The sequence below is a fragment of the Epinephelus fuscoguttatus genome, linkage group LG8 (genome assembly GCF_011397635.1).
Source record: "Epinephelus fuscoguttatus linkage group LG8, E.fuscoguttatus.final_Chr_v1".
Classification (NCBI taxonomy): Eukaryota; Metazoa; Chordata; class Actinopteri; order Perciformes; family Serranidae; genus Epinephelus; species Epinephelus fuscoguttatus.
Genome location: NC_064759.1, coordinates 27,075,914 through 27,091,155, shown reverse-complemented (window position 1 = coordinate 27,091,155; position 15,242 = coordinate 27,075,914). Strand labels below are relative to the sequence as shown.

Below are 15,242 nucleotides of genomic sequence, written 5' to 3'. Positions count from 1 at the left end.
CCATGGATTCAATAGCGCTTTGTCTAATTTTTCACCAATGACAAGTTCAAGTTTTCGGAGGGAAAAATTATGGCTCAGACTGCCTGGCTTTGTGTCAGCCAACAGCCAAAAAAGCTGAAATGAAGATCATGAAATACTGTGTCGTGTTTCAAAGCTATCAGTCTGGGTAATGTGCAAAATATTAGGTTTGTTTGTTTGCCAGTAAAATTAACTTGCATGTCCTCTTGATAAATGTGATACACTTGTCTTCTACATAAAGTTGTTCCCTGTACTTAAATTTAATGGATAAACCTAGCAGGGGAGGGAAACATATTAGATCTTAGAAACATCATGGTTCTCTCTTAAAACAGCTGAGCGCTGAAGTCACACTTTGGAGAGGTAATAATGAGGTAAAGACATTACTGACACAATGTGATGTGAATCAATGTGAGCCATTCTGCTCATTTAACTTAATTAGTTTAACCAAGATAAATAAACTAGGTTCAGCGAGTGCACTCTGCTAAAAACATGTCTTTATCCTCACAAAAGCTTTACACTGTGCACTATGATGAAAGCTATTGTTATGGATATGCACAGATTCTGCTTAGAATACATAAAACATGAGGGTAAATGCATAACCGTGCTGTTTCCATTTTAGACTCAAACCAAGCATATTCAGGGTGGCCATATGCATCTAAAGCAAGAGTAGTTTTGTAATTGAATGATAGCACCTTCAATTGAAAGCTAAGTGAATGAAAGAACTAAAGATCCGCTGCCCTTTTGCCAGGAGCATCACATTTTTCCTTTCAGCGAATTCACAGCCCACTCTCGATAACAGCTTGTTTGTCAGTCTCCTGGACACTGTTCCATGTGGCCTGATGTCTGAGTACCTCTATCAGGTCAGACCCAAAACATGTTTAATCATTAACCTTTAAATCAAATAGAACTATTAGACCTATTAGAGCTGGCACTGTCACACTGCTGTAAGGCAGACACAACTCGAGTGCCCTGATGGGTTTGTGCAAACAGTACATGGTGGATACAGGCATGAGTCTTATGTAATGTTTTCACCTCTGCAGACAGGGTCAAGGTTAGAAAATAGATAGAACTGTGAGAAAGATACAGGGCCAGAGGGTAAAGAAGGTCAAAGAAAAGGTGATTCGAAGACAGTGACAGAAGTAAAGGCTGCAAAAAGTCACTACAGTGTGTGAGAGACTTCCGGGAATAAACAAACATTTCAGGGAAATTCAGTTATACAGGTAATGAGTGAGACAATTGGCGTGAAGACGGCGAACAAATAACATTTAAACACAGCTGAGAATGTGGTCTAATCTTCTGTCACAACAATCGCTAAAGGCTGACAACTTCGAAAATGTTTAGTCTAAAAATTCAACAAACTCCCGTGATGGGCAAATTTAAAAAAAGGGTTAAACATTTCTTAAAAATCTTCATTGTTGATAAGACACATGCAACACTAAGCACAATAATGAAAAAGGCTCTCTTTTTAAACAAGATCTTTCACATTTTAGTCTTCCAAGAATGCTTTACATTTAGTTTTTTTATTGGTAATATTTTGGTTTGTCCTACATCTGTGCAAATGCTGGTTTCTCAGTTTCACAGAACAAACATTATTCAGAGGCTGGGAGCTAATGTTTATTGTAAACTTTCCTTAATGATTAACCAGTGCATGCTCAGGGCACTTCTTGAGCTACTTGCTGTTGACAACCAGTGTTTTAGACCACACTAAAAACATGTCTGATCCATTTGGAAAATACATGGAGTAGCCAACGCTAAGCTTTCTGTACTACACACCTACAGCTAAAGCAAACAAAGCTGCAAATACAAAAGAGAGAGGCAGAGTACAAACAACTGGATGAATAAATGTCCTCAGGGAAAGGGCAGCTTCGTTTTGAGGGAAACTGAATTTGTATGAAAATGTAAAGTAAACCCTTACATTCTAAGAATAGCGTGAAGAATAATTTGTCAGGCAACACATGAAGAATAAAAGCTGTGGAGACACATTTGCGCAGAAGTTCAAAAATGCAGCTGGAAAACAAGAAGAAACGTGAGGCAGTGGGGAGATGCCAGAGCACACTTCAATGTACTTTATCAGACCGAGACAACAAAGCAAAGTGAGTCCTTTGTGCGTGGAGAAAGTCCAAATCCGGACAGACCACAACAGAGCCCAGTGAAACAGGTGGTTTCAGCCAATCTTCTGTCTGTGTGTGTGGCTGTGAATGTACATGAACACATCTGAATGTGTACAGGTGTGTGAGAATCTATGGTTATGAGTGCGTAGCTCTCTATTTATTCGTGTATACTGCTGTACGTAATTATATGTGTGAGTTCTACCAAAGCAAGCAGATCCAGTCTGCTGTGTCTGTGTTCACTGTCAGCTCCAGTAGACTCTGAATAATAGAGCACAACAGAAGAAAAGAAAAGGCTTTGTCTGGAAACTTAAGTCTTTCTTTCTTTCTTTTCTTCAGACATTCTCCACTTGGCATTCCAGTTATTTTATTTCACTCAACTGTAAACCTGTAAGCCGGACTTTACCTTTACAATTCTTCACAATAACAAGAAGCGTATGCAATCAGCGTGAGTTTATTTTGGTAATACGCATTAATTCTTGCATCTTAATCCTCATTTCTTAACCCTAACTATCCTCTGATTGGGTGTCCTCAACCTGGTCCATGTACTGCAAAAACTGTCCCAACGCTGCAAGTTTGCAGGATTCTTCTCCTCTGCTCATGTTTATAAATACATCTGGCTTTCATACATCAGTTCAAATAAATCACTTAAACAAATGCAGAAACACAAATAGCATGCTGATAATTATATGAAGCTACAGTCTTTTGTTGGCCTGTTTCCCAAACTCAGCTGAAGATTTTTACTACGCCAAAGTGCTTAGCTCATGCAATGAGCATTTACTGAAGTTTACACTGGGAGATTGTTTCACAACCGAGTGTTTTGTATGAAACAACCATAGCTATAGTGCTGACACAAATTTTTCACCTTAAATCAACAGGCATATTTTAATCAAAGACCACTTGCATTATTGTTAAGATTATAATGTTGTGGTTTGGTTGTTGCCTGTTAGGTATTTTACAAGAAGAAGAGTTGACAGAATAGAGCGCAGAGGTTATGTGATTCTGCACAATTGATTAGTTCCAATGGTCAGCTAGCTTCATCTGAATCAACAGATGACACAATGACTGAATATTACTTACACAGCTGCTGAGCAGGCACGAGAAAGAACAATCCCAACAGCCTGTCAACACTGATAATGACATTGCATGAGTAACATTCTAATTTAATAACACTGGAACTAATCATTTTTGCCAGGAAGATATGAAAAAAGTTGTGAATAGACCATAGACCATAGTTGTTGCTAAGATGTTTATGAATTCAAAGAGAAACCTTGGCAAAAGGTCAGCCTCTGTGAATAAGGCGTTTTCCTGTTATTTTAGTCTCTTAATAGCCTGAATTTAATGAAATCATGAAGAGCTTGAACGCTCCTTTCATATATTTAACCTGTGATGACAATTTAACAACTGTATTGGTAAGGAGCAGATCACTACTGGTGTTAGAAATGGAAAAAGTCCTGTGTTGGGTTGGTATTCAGGACTAGAGATATATTCAAGGATTGAAGAGAAAACATCAGATGCACTACTGGTATAAAGACAGATGTCTTGCTTGGGGTTACCTATATGATAACTGCAAGAGAATGTTTAATTAGGAGTTAATCATGTCCAGATTTTATTTTGATTGGGAACTGAGTGAGTCCTTAAAGTAAAGTGTTATTTCTTATTTCTTAAAAGCCAACACAGCACAACATTGCAGTCTAAGGTTCATCTTTTGAGCAGACTCACTTCTGTTAATGTGTCTTTCAATCACGCTACTTCAATGATAACACTGATAAAAGAGTTCTGGAGAAACTTTCATCTTAACACTATAAACATAACCGCTGTCACATATCAAAGTCTTCTGAGTTTAGTGATCAGCCCTTGAATTTTTATGAGCTACCATCACTGCCAATATCTGCAAGACTATAAGACGGTACAACCATTTACAAAGGCGGCCCAAAGCCTTGTTCTCCTGATTAAGCGACTAAACAACCTTTGACACATGCACGGTCAAGTCTTTGGTTACTTTCATGTTTGTGCACCTTTATTTTTATTATAAGAATGTTTACAGTAGGCTGTCTGTGTGGTGTGGTGGTAGAGAGAAGAAGGGCTGTTTCCTTTTTTACTTTAGCCCCATAACACACACACATAGACACTTTTGATCCGCAAACACCTGATTTCCACGCTGTCACCATGGTGATGGCTGTGTGAAGAAGGTTAGGACTTGGAGTCACACACAAAGACAAAAAGCAACAAGATGGAGAAAGTTAGACAGAATCAAAGAAAGAAGTCATCATCTGTGTGTGTATAATGTGTCCTCAGCATGATGAGCAAACAGAAAACTGTGTGTCAGTCAGTCCATCCTTTATCTGATCTAGACACAAAACCACGCAGATGATCTTAAACATCAAAGCTACTGTAGCAAGCACACACACAGAGGCACATGCGGGCCGTGATGTCTTCAGAAAGTATGCCTTGCTCTTCTGCTTTGTAGGCGAACAATACAGTAAGCTGATATCTTCACAGAGGAGAGGCGGATACCTCGGGCATGTCTGGAGGTTTATTACATGTACATAATTGTTTTGTAGATACAGTAGATTCCAACAGAGCACTTTGGTTTGGTGACAAATGACTCCTCAGTAAATTATACTCCAGAGATCAAGTTCTCAAAAAGATTTTTCTTTTGCAAACAGATATTGTGGCCTGTTGTGGGAGCTGACCTAAAATTCAGTGCAATTTTTCTTGCCTCTGAGCTACCAGAAACTGGAAAAAACTATATTGCTAGCATCTTTAAAATGAGTTAACTTTAGTAATAAGGAAAAAACTTTCTTTCAGACTCACTCTCCTGCCTTCGAGCAACTGTTTAGGGGGCCCCTAAATTAGCTCAATACACCAAAACAAGAAAGCAAACAAATTAAAAAAAAAACTCTGACATTCTTACTTAATAGTAAAGTTACTCTCTCTACAACACATGTTGGTCATTACAGCAGCTGTCAGAGCATATGTGTGTTCCCATGTGTGTGCGTGCGTGTGTATGTGTGTGTGTGTGTGTGTGATGGGGCTGCTGTTAGATCTATTAGATGTAAAACTAGTATTTTCTCCAGACATTTGAACTACTGCAAATAATAAATCAAGCTGAGGGGTGTTATGGGCACTGAACCAGTCGAAAAAGCATTTCAAATTCCATTATTTAACGATAAAGAATAATACAGATAAGAAGATAAAGATACACATATCAAAAAACTATTAAGGTGTCAAAGAATTCATAAGCTTGTACAGAGTGTGATAAGCTAAATAAAAGGCTTACAGGCATAAGTGGCGGAGAGAAATATGGTGCCCTATAATGTGCCTCGCCAATCTGAGGTATAGGGTTTAATATAAACATTTTAGGAATGCGAAAAGATACAGCTGGAACCTTAATGGAAAATATCATCTATAATCCAGGTAGTCAAACTTATTATATTACCCTGGTAGAATTATCATGTGGACAGGTTATGCATCTGTGCATCTACAGATAGCAGCATGTCAGCCAACAGTGCATTATATCACATTATCCATGCTTGCCTCTATGCTGAAGAGCTCCAGTGTATAGCCAAGCCTGAGCAACAGAGCACAAAAACGATAAGGGTGTTATGCGATACTGCTACGCTAAGATACAATACGTAGAGAGAATGGAGAGAGAAAGTGATGATAGAGCAGATGAGAGATGACGCAACTCTCTTCAGCCGACTGAATCTGACTCCTTCGCAGCAAACATTTATACTGTGTGTTAGACAGAGAAAGAGAAAGAGGGAGAGAGAGAATGATGACTCCCTGTGCTCCCCCATCTCTCTCCCCCCTCTCTTGCTCTCTGCAGTGAGTGAGATGATAAATGTGTGTGTCTGTCTCAGTACCTATTAATAGTATTAATAGTATGAAGCAGGGCTGGAGGTGTCAAAGCTAGAGAGGGATGAGATCTCTCACTCTCCCTCTTTCCCTCTTATGCGCACATAGAGTTGAAGTAAACTCCACCGGAGAGTCCAGATGTAGCAGAGGTGGAGTGTATGTGGGGGGTGGCGGGGTACAGAGCAGGAGAAAAGGGGGGGGGCAGAGGTCGAAGACAAAGCCAGCAGCCGAGCTTCAAACAGCATAGTGACGGATTTACTACCCATACGATAAAGCAAACAACCCACAGAACTTCTCAGCACAGTGGGGTGAAAGACTTGACTTGCACAGTAGGGCTACACAGACAAACATACTGACACATAGGTGCCCAGACACACATACCATTAAACAGAGTTAACCTATCAGCACTGTGCTACACAGTGTCCATCAAGACTGAAAATGACAGATCCCTTGAAGCGATCGGAAAAAGATTTTGTGTAGAAAACCAATGTTCATACACTCTAGCCTCTTCTTACCTCGTGAGTTGGTAGCCAGGTCAGCCACTTTCTGAAAGGCATCCAGGAAAGCAGCCACAGCGACCACCGTCGCCCTGGGAGAAAAAAGGAAGACAGCGGTTCAGTATGAAAAAAAAAAAAAACACATCACACTTTGCTGATGTCAAACACTATAAAAAAATAAAAACTGTACACATAAATGGAGAAAATCCCAGAGCAATAATGATGGCAGAGGCAGCACTTTGAATCATTCAGAGGTTACATAAACACAGGTGGCTGATAAACTGAAGTAATTACATTCAAGTGTTGGCAGGCAGACATAAACTATTCAGATTAAGAAAAACACATATCAGAACTTATTTTGCTCTGCAAGGCAGAGAAAAAAAACATCTTTTGCATGTGTATCCACATGTGCTGCACTTACAATAATGAAGCTTACATCAACCCTGATAATGTGAAAATTTAAGTATGTTTGATAGTGTCTGTATGTAATGTGAGTGTGTGAGTTAGTTAAAACCTAAACGTGCCCTGCTGGGCGAGGAATGTCTATGTGATTACTTAGAGACCGCTGGAATCTGTCCGGCTCAGCAAAGCAGCTCTTGAGCTGTGTTTGCTGCACTTACAGGTCAATGGAGGGATCAATGTGGGATCTACCCAGTTCAGCTCTAAAATGGAAAACTGGCCTGTGGGAGGTTAACAACTTATACCTGCATCTCTGTCATCTTGAATGGTTTACCAAACATTTATTGCAGTATAAAATACTGCTTATACATATCAGACTGGAGAAAGGGCAAAATTCAATCTGTCATAAAAATGTAGTGGAAGCTTGGTGTAAGATTACTTTCTGTTTTACTCATTATAGACACCATCTTGCTGTCTGGCTGCCTGACTGACCAATTGCTTTGCTAGCTGGCAACAGATTGCCTCATTGGCGGGTTAGCTGGCGGCTTTACCCGGCAAATACTGACTCACCTAATTCAGAAGCAACAGGGCCTCCCATGATTAAGATCATAGGTATGAAGAGGACGTTCCTTGTGTGTGTGTGTGTGTGTGTGTGTGTGTGTGCACGTGATTGTATGTGATATCTGATCTCCTTGACAGAGACAAGACAACCTATCAGTCACCATGCATGCTAAAAAAAGAAACACAATTGCTCGGAAATTTTCCAAGGTATAACAGCATGTTTGTTCTAACCTTGAGTACCTTATTTGTAAACACTTTCCATGACCAACAGTTCCAAGGGTCAACAAAAACCCATCATGACACAACTTGTGAATTTCCATAAAGACAGATTTCACAACTGCACGAAACAATAGCTTAACACAGGTTGGTGGTGACTCTTAAGTTTGACTTGCAGGTGGAACACAGGTGTTTTTAATTGTTGATATTCCAACACCATTATGCATCTATGTTTCTAAGCTTGCTGTAGCTGCTACTAGCATACCCAACTCTCCAGCCGAACTGTCGGCAGTTGGGCGGCATTCGGACCATGTAGCTGCCAGCCAGCAAAGACAATATTTCTGGCTCTGCTGCATCAGTTTTGATGCCTTTTAAAAACTTTCCATTGTGTGTACAGTATTGTTATACAAGTGCAATGCTAAATCCTTGGAGTAGTCTCTTGATGCATGTCATTTGGTGTGCAAGGACACTGGGGCTCCCTGGGGTTCCAATCCAGGACCAGTGCTAACCATACAGCCACTTCGTTGTGAGCTCTTAAAATGACTTGCGTACGGAAAAGATTTCTATATAGACTAAGGGTTTGTTGTGTTTCGTTCCTAATGGTTAGCTGCACAGTACTGTCTCTAGATGTGAAAGTTGTTAGATGCTTCATGGATTTACAGATAACATCTCAGAGGGGCCTCCTACAAGCTTTACAGAAAGGGAAAACAGAGCACAGCTGATTGACTGATAAACAACACTGATACAAACCGTAGTCTGTGGCCTAAATATTCTTCTAGGGACAGCCAAGTCTTAGCATTTAGTCAGTGTTAGAACAGTTACCTCCTTTATCACCCAAAAACTTAATACACTATTGGCTAATAAGTGCTGTGTTGTTGCAGAGCTGACTAGAAGATCCAAGGGTGTGTCCTGCAAGTGGAAAAAGAAACATACGCACAGGCACACAAAGATTCCTTTCTATTTAAAGCCCAGTGAGTGCTGCCACCGGAGCAACCTCCAACTGATATCTGTCTCCACAAATTTATACCATGTACACATTGGTCTGTGGATTAGATTTTACATGCACTGGCAGCAAAGTCTTGTTCAGTCAAGTTTAATTTATTAATCCAAAACAGGTTTGTGTGGGAAGTGGTTTTAACAGAAGCCTGCTTTTACTATCAGAGGCCCCAGCCCACTGAAGCACAATGTGCAGTAGTTTGCAATTACAAGCAGTGATTATCTGCTGTAATCTGTTCCATGCTTTTACAAGGAAAATGCCAAACTATTAAACCAGTTCACTACACTTTCAACTCCTATCAGCACAACCTCAAAGAAGTTGTCAACATAAAGGAAAAACATAGTTTTACATTCCACAGAGAATTGTAAAATAGGCAGCATTGAAAAATAACAAACATTCAAAATCTTTTCTGAATTTTCTGGCTCAATCGACAGTGAAATTAGGTATCCTCTAAATAGATAAATTAATACACTAAAGGCAGAATAATTGGTTTTAATTTTCGCTCTGACAGTTACCCAAAAAGCCTCAAGACATTTGTGGCTGTATGAAAAAAAACATGACCTGACTGCTACCACTGGCCTTAAAATCTGCAAACGCCCCTATCCTGGAGTCAACACAAACGCCTTTAACATATCTATTCAGCAAGGCCTTGGCCAAGTCTATCCAAACTCCCCATAGACCCTGGTGTAGTACAGCAGCAGGGTGCTCTTTCTGACAATGACACATTCAGCACTGCTGCCCCCATCTATTCTTAGTTCAACAGAAACTGGAATGTGACTGTAATAAATCTGAATCATAGAAAGAGGTTGTGTTTAACTCCACTTGTTTGAGGCAAAACATACCACGACTCATTATGAAGATAGTGCTTTGAGTGTGCTTTAGATGTTATATATAGGCTATGTTTGTACTGTATGTCTGTCTGTTAGTCTGCCCACTCCGCAATTAAAGCGTAAGTAATCACATTCCTTTCTGCTTTGTGAAAGATGCAAAAATAAATATATAAATATAAATGTAAGCTGACCCTGTTCTATATTAGAAGCTTACATTCTTCCTGAAGGGATGCAGTGATGTAACTGCTATCTATGAATATGTGCACGGTTCCATATAGCACAAATGAGAGCTCTCCACAGACGCAGATAACATTAGACATTTTCAGTCTGGCATCACTCAATCTAATGTTACAGGCAGAATGGCTACGAGGGGTAAGAGTGATGTTTGGAAGTATTTTGACAAAAATAAACCATTTATTTGCAATGTAGTATCGAGCTTGTGTATCATTGCTAATCTCTCTAGTGTGTTCAGCACAGAAAGGTAGGCTAACGTTAACCCTACCTGCATTTTCGTTTGGGTGTTCATTATGGACCTTGTTCGTATGTTCAATTTTTTGTGATGGATAAAAATTTAATAAATATGGAAATTACTTAAAATACCCATCACCACAACCCATCCATCTATTAATCTACTTGTCCATTTATCATCTAAATATTTTAAGACTCCATCTTGAACCCAAATAAGATTTACAACCATACAGCTCACTAGCTGAATTTCGAGTATGGAGGTGGTCTGTTTCTTCACAAAATTAGCATCAGAGGGACGGAGGACTGTGTGTACGCCTAGCTCTGCCACAGCTGCATCAACCATGACCCACCAAACAGACCAAATACTGAAAAGTTAAAAGAGGGCTGTGATTAGAAATCAGCTAGGCCATATTCCACCCTGCCCTCTTTCTTCAAAGCTGTTCTGTGCACGTGCACGTGTGTGTGTGTGTGTGTGTGTGTGTGTGTGTGTGTGTGTGTGTGTGTGTGTGATGGCTGCTTAAAACCAGAATGGGCAGAAAAAAAACCCACCATATTTGGACCAAAAAATGACAGAACAGGCCCAACACTGTAATTGGTTGATTTCCTAGTTGCTTTGTGAGAGGGGAGCAGAGGGTCTAAATTACAGAGTAGTCTGCCATAGGACGTCATTACACACAGAGACATATGCCGCTACCATTGCTGGCTAGTCACTTATCCAGGCCAAGGAGGGAAGGTGGGTGTGTTTGTGTTTGACTGTGTGTATATGTGTGTGTACGTGTATGTGTTGCCCAGTCCCCAGGCAGATTACAGAGGTCCTTGGGTGGGGGGGTTATGCTGTAGTCAAAGGGGCTAGTTTGGTCAAAGTTTTAGTGGCTGGAGACAGGCTTTAAAGCAGACAGAAAAAGCCTATTTGTAGGTCACCACGAGCAAACCCAGATAGCACACTCTTATTAGCGCTTCAGCAGCAAGGGCATCGTTACAGCCAGCCATATGCCACAACCACTGCAAGCCTGGAGCAGGGCGTAAGACAACCTCAATCGGGCAAAGGTTAGCCTAAAACACTAAAACATGGTTGTCTTTCTATGAATGACACCCAACTCATCCTGTGAAGAAGTAACTGTTCTTAAAAGTGGTGTGACGCCCTAAAATGAACAGGTCGTAGTATGAGACAGTGATCAGAAATTGTAACATATCAATATTAGACAGACGGCAACTTTTCACAAACATCTCCATCATCAAAATGCCACTATCTTATTATAACTGTGGAAAAACATCTCACTGCTATACAGTACGTTCAACTCACCTTTTCACCAGTACAATTACTGGTAGATTTGTTCTTTTATCATTGCCCCAGGTGCCCAGACACACGGACACCCTACTGCCAAACAACCAGTCATTAGCAACAAGGCCACAAATACTCCCCCTGAGCTTTAGCATGGCAGGGTCACATATTTAACCCCTGAATGACGGACACACTTGAATAACATATCACCATTAATCAGCCTTAATACTGAGAAAATGGAAGAATGAGACACTGAGTGGTCCCTGGAAAGTATTGTTCTGTCCCCTAGCCTTTATACAACTGTCACTATTAGTCTGTCTCAGGACACGTGGACACTTAAATGGCTAGAGAACTGCCATGCATTGTTAATCAAAGAATAATTTAGACCACAGGACATCCATATTTACAGTGCTTGCTTGACAATAAGCTTTTATTTCAGCTGTCATGAGTTGTTTGTCTCCTGACACGTGGCCACTTAAAACCAACTAGGAGAGGTGGCTGGGATTGGCATCCATTGTTAGCTGAGGACTTGGAATAATTTTGGACAGGAGGTGTGCAAATTTACAGCATTAGAAATTAATCAGGCTTAAAGAAGACTAGATGGGGGAGAGGGACACAAAATGACCGCTGGACAGTATTGTTAAGAAATTAGACTTTTATGTGAACTGCCATTACTTGTCTGTCTGAGGACACGTGGCCCATCTTCGGAAGGAAACTTACAATGACGTCTAATATTAAAGCCCATATACAAGACAAAATCAGTTTATGGAATGAGATTATTTGGTTTATAAGGGGGTCATCATGGGTTATCTCAGATGTTGTGCAACAATCACAGTGCCATTTTCCTGAAAAGTTGTGGTTAAGCATCTGTGAATCTATAGTCCATGCAAATTTAGCACAAAATCTTCAGAAAATCTGCAAAAGAGAATCCTGATTAATGTGCATTTATACATTAGAAGTACTACAAAACTGTAATTTAAGTTTCCTGTATCAATAAAACACAGAAGCACACAAACGTGTTGTACATGCAAATAAACACGGTCTCACCTGAGCTGCGACTGCAGTTTGCCAGCCTTGTTGATAAAGTCCTCCCAAATAGGGTAGCTGCTCTGTGGGGGAAAAGAGACACAAACACATGACACAATCATCAACACAGATTTCACTGTTCCCACAGTTGCGTAACAGTTCGATCAACACAAGGCCACACTGATGCCTCACCTGACCTGCAGGGTTAAGCAGAACTAACCAAGGCTCAGGTTTGCCAATGCCTGTAAGGCCCCCCCCCCAAAAATACATTTTCCATCTTGTTGCCAGTAGACCTGAGGGAGTCTGATTTAAGTTACAGGATGAAATTTTGTTTGGTAGGGTTGATAAGCAAGAGGTTTTGTTTGAACACAGTATAACTTGTTATAACACATTACCTCCAAATTTCCATACAGTTGGTTTTTATTTTGCTCCTATTTTGTTTTCTGCTAACAGGAGAATAGACTTACTGTCATGTCCTGCTTGTGTTAGGTTGCAAAATGGGTCACAGGCCTCTTTTGGAAAGATCCCCACACAACAAGAGCACTATTGCTATGGTATAATGAGCCTTGTTCCCGATGGGACTCTAAATTTACCTAATTCAGGTCCTGGGCTGAAAATAGCTGAAGAGCCTTCTATCAAAACCATCACAGAGAGAACAAGTGGCCTAATGCATTGAAAAGAGGAGGCTAACGTGGTAGTAAGACAGCACTGGATAAAGTGATGAATATCGCACGAGCACATGTTTGTCACTGATGTGCTACTACTGTCAGGGGTCTGAGGAATGTCATGTTGTGCTGTCAAACATTACACCCAACAACCAACTCAACTCTCTCTACCTTCAGTACCTCTTACTTTCTCTCTCCTGTTATTTGTCTCCTGCTCTCCCTTACATCACTTTGGTTTTTTATGATCTTTGCTCTCTCTGCATGTGGCTTATATCTATCTCTGCACAGTCAGTCTACCTCTGTCTCTGTAGAGGCTCTGCCTGCTTCAGCACAGATACCAAACACTCCAGCACCATGGCAAAAAGGTTTCCTCTGCACAGCTCCCATCCTTTCTTGCTCATCTCGTTGACAGCTCCGGTTTAGTGAGCTGTCACTTTATTTTTTGAGTACACAACCCCATCTGTTGTTCTGCAAAAAACAAACCTGGAAATGTTTAATTCTTATGTGCAAACAAAACAAATACACTAAGCATTTGCATATTTCCATGGATTGTCTGCCAGCATAGTTACCTGAAAGTTAAAGAGACAGGGGAACCATGAACCACCTAGCCAAGTGTGAGACACGAGAGGCCGAGAGAGAAGTGCTGAATGTCTGAGCAGTATTCATAACAAACTTTATGACTCCAGTAGACTCCATGGCTGGCCATTTGACCTACACATGTCAAAGCCTTCAGACCCTGCGGGTAATTTTCTACCCTGACAGCTACATTCCCGGAATTCCTTCAGGCAAGTACAACAGCTGGGAAATTGCTAATTGTCTCATCAGCCAAGCTGTAATAGAGATAAGGTTTGTTATCAAAATAAGATGCCCTAGTTTGGAGTGTGATGATTGCCCTACTTAGTCTGTGTCCAATGTTGGCTGCTGCATCCACTTCAAAGTGGAACAAGTGAATGTAAAAATGGTTTTCCAATAGAACAAAATGGAGGGAGTGCAGTCAATTATAAAGTGTTTGCTAGGTACAACAAAACGAAAGGTTAACATATAGAAAGGACAGAAACACTATCATAAACAACAGCTGGACATATTGTTTTAAAGTAACTCAGCTCTACTCCATTTTGTTTATCAATTTATAACTTAATATAGAGTAATTTGTGTGGGTTTTATTAGGGTTCAGAGGTCTGACACCGTGTATGGCTAACGGTAGGTTACCGTTGGTTGACCTAACGTTAATTGATTAGCTTAACCGTTGGAGGAAATCCACATTTACAACTACGGACTGATGTTTGGGAAGTTAACCGGCCGGGGTACATAGTTTTTAGGGTCGCTAAACGGCTCTCAGGTAACATAAGTCGTGTCGCAAACTTCATTTGTCTTACCTTCATGTCTGCGATAACAGTTTGGAAGAGTCCTCCAAGCGCGCTGCATTCCTTCTCGATAACAGCCTCCATTTTCAGGACCAACTCCAGTGGTCAGTCCCGACTCGATGAGCCGCTCTCAGTTCGCCACCTCCGCTCTCCAGGAAAACACGGAAAAAATACTCCAAAAAATATCAACAAAAACAAGCAAACCCGTGTATAAAGATTCTGCTGTTCCGAAATCGACGAACAACAACTTTTAAGTCAGTCAAAGATGTCAAGAAAACACCGCTCGGTCCTGCTGTGGTGCACCGTTTACTTCAAATCAAAAGAAGCTGCTGGGACGAAAGGGAAATTTAAATCCCCCTCTCCCCTCCACGCCGCCCCGGTCATACCCATGGCTGGACCGTGGAGATAATCTTTAGCAGTTTGCTAGTCGAAATTAGAAATAATCCAAATGTTAAGGTGGTACGTTATTCCGTATCTTGACAGGTAAATGCCGACACTCACGGGTGTTCTTGCTGCCTTCTTAACACTGAGTGGGAGAAGAAAAGCAAGCCGAGAAACGAACAAGCCTGCCTCAATACAGAAAACACGTACTTCCGGTTTATATTTTACATCAAAATAAAACGTCTAATTGATGAAGGTTTTAAAGTCGCCCTAAAGAGAACATTCTCTGTCATAGAATTGGGACTGAATATAATGGAAATAATGAAATAGCATTTGTCTAACACGGGTGTTAAATCAAACACGAAAAGCTCCATGTTAAACTTTAAATTTAAGTTTTACCTTTTGACATGTCTTTATTGTGAAGGAATACCAGCAGGACTTCCGGTGGTATTCTGTTTGACTTGACCCTGTGATGATGGGAGATGCAGAGGTGAGCAGTGAATGAACGAGCACAGGGGACGTAAGGCGCGTTCACGAGTTGCTTTATGTTTTTCACCTGTATTGTATTA

General features: G+C 40.7%; 1 protein-coding gene across 1 annotated transcript in view; it reads right to left on the bottom strand.

Moving 5' to 3' along the window:
* The window catches only part of LOC125893551 (protein MTSS 1-like), a 54,317-nt gene extending 39,480 nt beyond the window's left edge, over nt 1-14,837 (bottom strand). The window contains exons 1-3 of the mRNA XM_049584283.1: nt 14,305-14,837; nt 12,285-12,346; nt 6,503-6,576 (exon numbers count right to left, since the gene is read on the bottom strand). Of these exons, the coding sequence (XP_049440240.1) occupies nt 6,503-6,576; nt 12,285-12,346; nt 14,305-14,376 (208 nt within the window). The 5' untranslated portion in view covers nt 14,377-14,837. The remainder of the gene's footprint in view (nt 1-6,502; nt 6,577-12,284; nt 12,347-14,304) is intronic.
* Between the last annotated feature and the right edge of the window lie 405 nt (nt 14,838-15,242).